General features: G+C 42.3%; 1 protein-coding gene across 1 annotated transcript; it reads right to left on the reverse strand.

Moving 5' to 3' along the window:
* Positions 1-832: 832 nt before the first annotated feature.
* On the reverse strand, positions 833-1977 carry LOC149680193 (uncharacterized). The gene is made up of 4 exons (XM_089834646.1): positions 1577-1977; positions 1459-1503; positions 1336-1385; positions 833-1256 (listed from the first exon to the last, which is right to left on the reverse strand). Exons 1-4 carry the CDS (start codon positions 1728-1730, stop codon positions 954-956), a joined length of 552 nt encoding a protein of 183 aa, XP_089690772.1. The 5' UTR covers positions 1731-1977; the 3' UTR covers positions 833-953.
* Between the last annotated feature and the right edge of the window lie 674 nt (positions 1978-2651).

Consider the following 2651-nt stretch of genomic DNA (forward strand, 5'->3'; position numbering starts at 1 on the left):
TAATGCCTACAATACCCAACTTAAAGCCAGCAACAGATTTCTGTACGAACGGACTCTAGATAGAGAGCTGTTTATTAAAGAGAAGATGGTCGGGTATGAATATACCTCGATTTTTGAGTGTCAATTTGCTAAGCTTTTAAAAGAAAACGCCGAAGCAAAGGCTTTTTGCAAAAGTTTAACTTTTCGACCTCAAATATCAGCCCGTAGCGCTCTCTATGGGGGACGAACGGAAAATTTTGTTCTTAACTGCCACGTGCAAGGTGAGGAAAAAATTTTCTACAAGGATATTATTTCTTTGTACCCGAAAGTTTGTCGCGATTGTCCGTACCCTAGCGGCCACCCCATAATCTATAACAGAGATTTTGACAAATCGCCAGGGTGGTATTTTGGCGTTATGAGTTGTCGTTTGCTGCCCCCTCAAGATCTCCACATCCCCTTAATTCCCTTTAACAGCGGTGGTAAATTAGCTTACGCCCTCTGTCGCACGTGCCTAGAATTGCGAGCGGAAATCTGCGATCACACTGTTAATGAACGGGCTTTCGAATCAGTCTGGCCAACGGTCGAAGTATATGCCGCTATGGAACATGGTTGTAAACTCCTCGATATATTCGAAGTTTACCATTATCCAAAAACGGAATATTTCTTTGCCCAGTACATGACTGATTTTATCGCCTTGAAAGTGAAGAATTCCGGATTTCCCGCTCACGCGCAAACGCCTCTGCAAAAAGAGGCGTATATCGCTGATATAAACAAGAATGAAAAGCTTTCTCTGACAGTGGCGGATATTCAATCAAATCCTTCCCTGCGTAATATCGCTAAAATTAATTTAAATTCTCTTTGGGGTCGCATGGCTTTAAATACGGGAAAGATTCGCAGCATCTTTATCAACAATTATTACGAATTGATACGATACGCGAGCGATTACACTCTGGAATTAGTCGACTTACGGCCAGTTACGGAGTCGATCGCTCTCTTATCGTACAAAGCCAAAAGCGATTACATTCTAGACTACAAACTGGGGTCGGCCATCGTGGGGAGCTTCGTTTCTTGCTACGGGCGACTCGAATTGAACAAGATGCTGCTTCAATTAGACCGCTCAGCTTTGTATTGTGACACCGACTCGATAATCTACCGCCATCTACCGGGAAAGTTTGACATTCCAACTGGCAATCATATTGGTTGCTGGGCGGACGAACTCGGCGGTGATTATATAACTTCCTTTTGTAGTACCGGTGCCAAAAGTTACTCGTTTCGCACTAGCAAAGGAAAAGAAGTCAAGAAAATTAAAGGGTTGACGTTAAATCGAGAAAATCTTGAAAAACTTGACTTTGAAACCTTTGAAAGTGTAGCGATGAATCCGGAAAAGGAAGTTACAGTCAATGTCCCTTTTAATTTTAAACGGGATAAATACAAGCTGCAGCTAGAGGCCGTTAAAATCACCAAAAGATTTCGCCAAACCTCGAATAAGAGATTGTTGAACGCCGATTTGACAACCAGTCGACCCTACGGTTTCAAAGAGGCAACACCCGCTTCAACATCTCTTTCGCATGAATTACGAGGCTAGGCGAAGACATACTTTTGAGGGCTTGTGGGAATCTTGCGTTCCTATCGAAGCCCTGGCCAAAGACGGTTTCTATCTTGCAGATGTAGAAACACAGACGACGCGCTGCGCCTTTTGCGGCATTGCCCTGTACCAGTGGCGTTGCACGGACCATCCATCGAGGGAACATCGGAAGCACAGTCCATCGTGTCCGATGGTTTCCAAAAAACCGTGCAACAACAAACCACTGCGTCAGGGGTTTCCCGAATTCCCGACCAGCGAGGGCGAGGATGTTTGCGAGCCTCTAATCCAAACATGCCCAGCCACCAACAACGAGCGGTCGGGAAACGAAAAAGAGCGCGTGCGCATAAATCCGTCGTGTTTTCTACTGTAGTGCGTGTGTACAGCCTACCCTCCGAGTCTCGCGTGAACTTTGACCTCATCAACGACCAACGCTTTCGCCAAAGGATAACGGAATTTGAAAAAAAATGTTTAAAAACAATTAATTAATAGGGATTTTTTTTGGGGTAAAAGGTTTTGTGTATATTGTTTTTTTTTTAATTCTGTTTAAATATGTATGGGTTTTTTAAGGTTTTTGGGTTTATAGTGTTTTAATTTTTTGATTATTAATGTTTTTTTAAATATATATATATGTTTTTAATATAAATAACATGTCAACAATAATAAAATGCTTATTATTTAAAATGAATCCAACCGAGTCAGTCTCGCATTCTTTAAAGTTCCAAACACCCGCTCAGTTTCTAATCGTGGGGCCAACGCAAGCGGGGAAGAGCTTTCTTTTAAGTAACTTATTGCAAAATCATCAGCTTATGTTTGACCCACCGCATAAAAAGGTTATTTATTGCTACGCCGCCTGGCAGCCAAACTACGAAAAATTGAAACAATTGATTCCGGGAATTCAATTTATTCAAGGCTTGCCAACGGCGGATCCGGACTTTTGGGAGAATCATCTCGTCTCCTACTTGATACTAGACGACTTAGCTAGCCAATTATTTAAACAAACTCATATTGCCGATTTAGTGTGCGTGACGTCGCATCATTTAGGGTATACGGTCATTATTATTACTCAACAACTGTTTCCCAAGGGTAG

This window comes from Phalangium opilio, unplaced genomic scaffold, assembly GCF_054372755.1.
Source record: "Phalangium opilio isolate 3A_F unplaced genomic scaffold, DU_Popi_V2 ptg000039l_2, whole genome shotgun sequence".
Classification (NCBI taxonomy): Eukaryota; Metazoa; Arthropoda; class Arachnida; order Opiliones; family Phalangiidae; genus Phalangium; species Phalangium opilio.

What these genes read in the sequence shown, in the direction of transcription:
- LOC149680193 (XM_089834646.1), bottom strand. Translation starts at nt 1,730, where the DNA reads ATGTTCCCTCGATGGATGGTCCGTGCAACGCCACTGGTACAGGGCAAT. An exon ending in ATTCCCACAAGCCCTCAAAA is followed by an intron (nt 1,504 to 1,576) that starts GTATGTCTTCGC and finishes TTGAAACCGTAG; the next exon opens with GGTCGACTGGTTGTCAAATC. An exon ending in TCAACAATCTCTTATTCGAG is followed by an intron (nt 1,386 to 1,458) that starts GTTTGGCGAAAT and finishes TAAAATTAAAAG; the next exon opens with GGACATTGACTGTAACTTCC.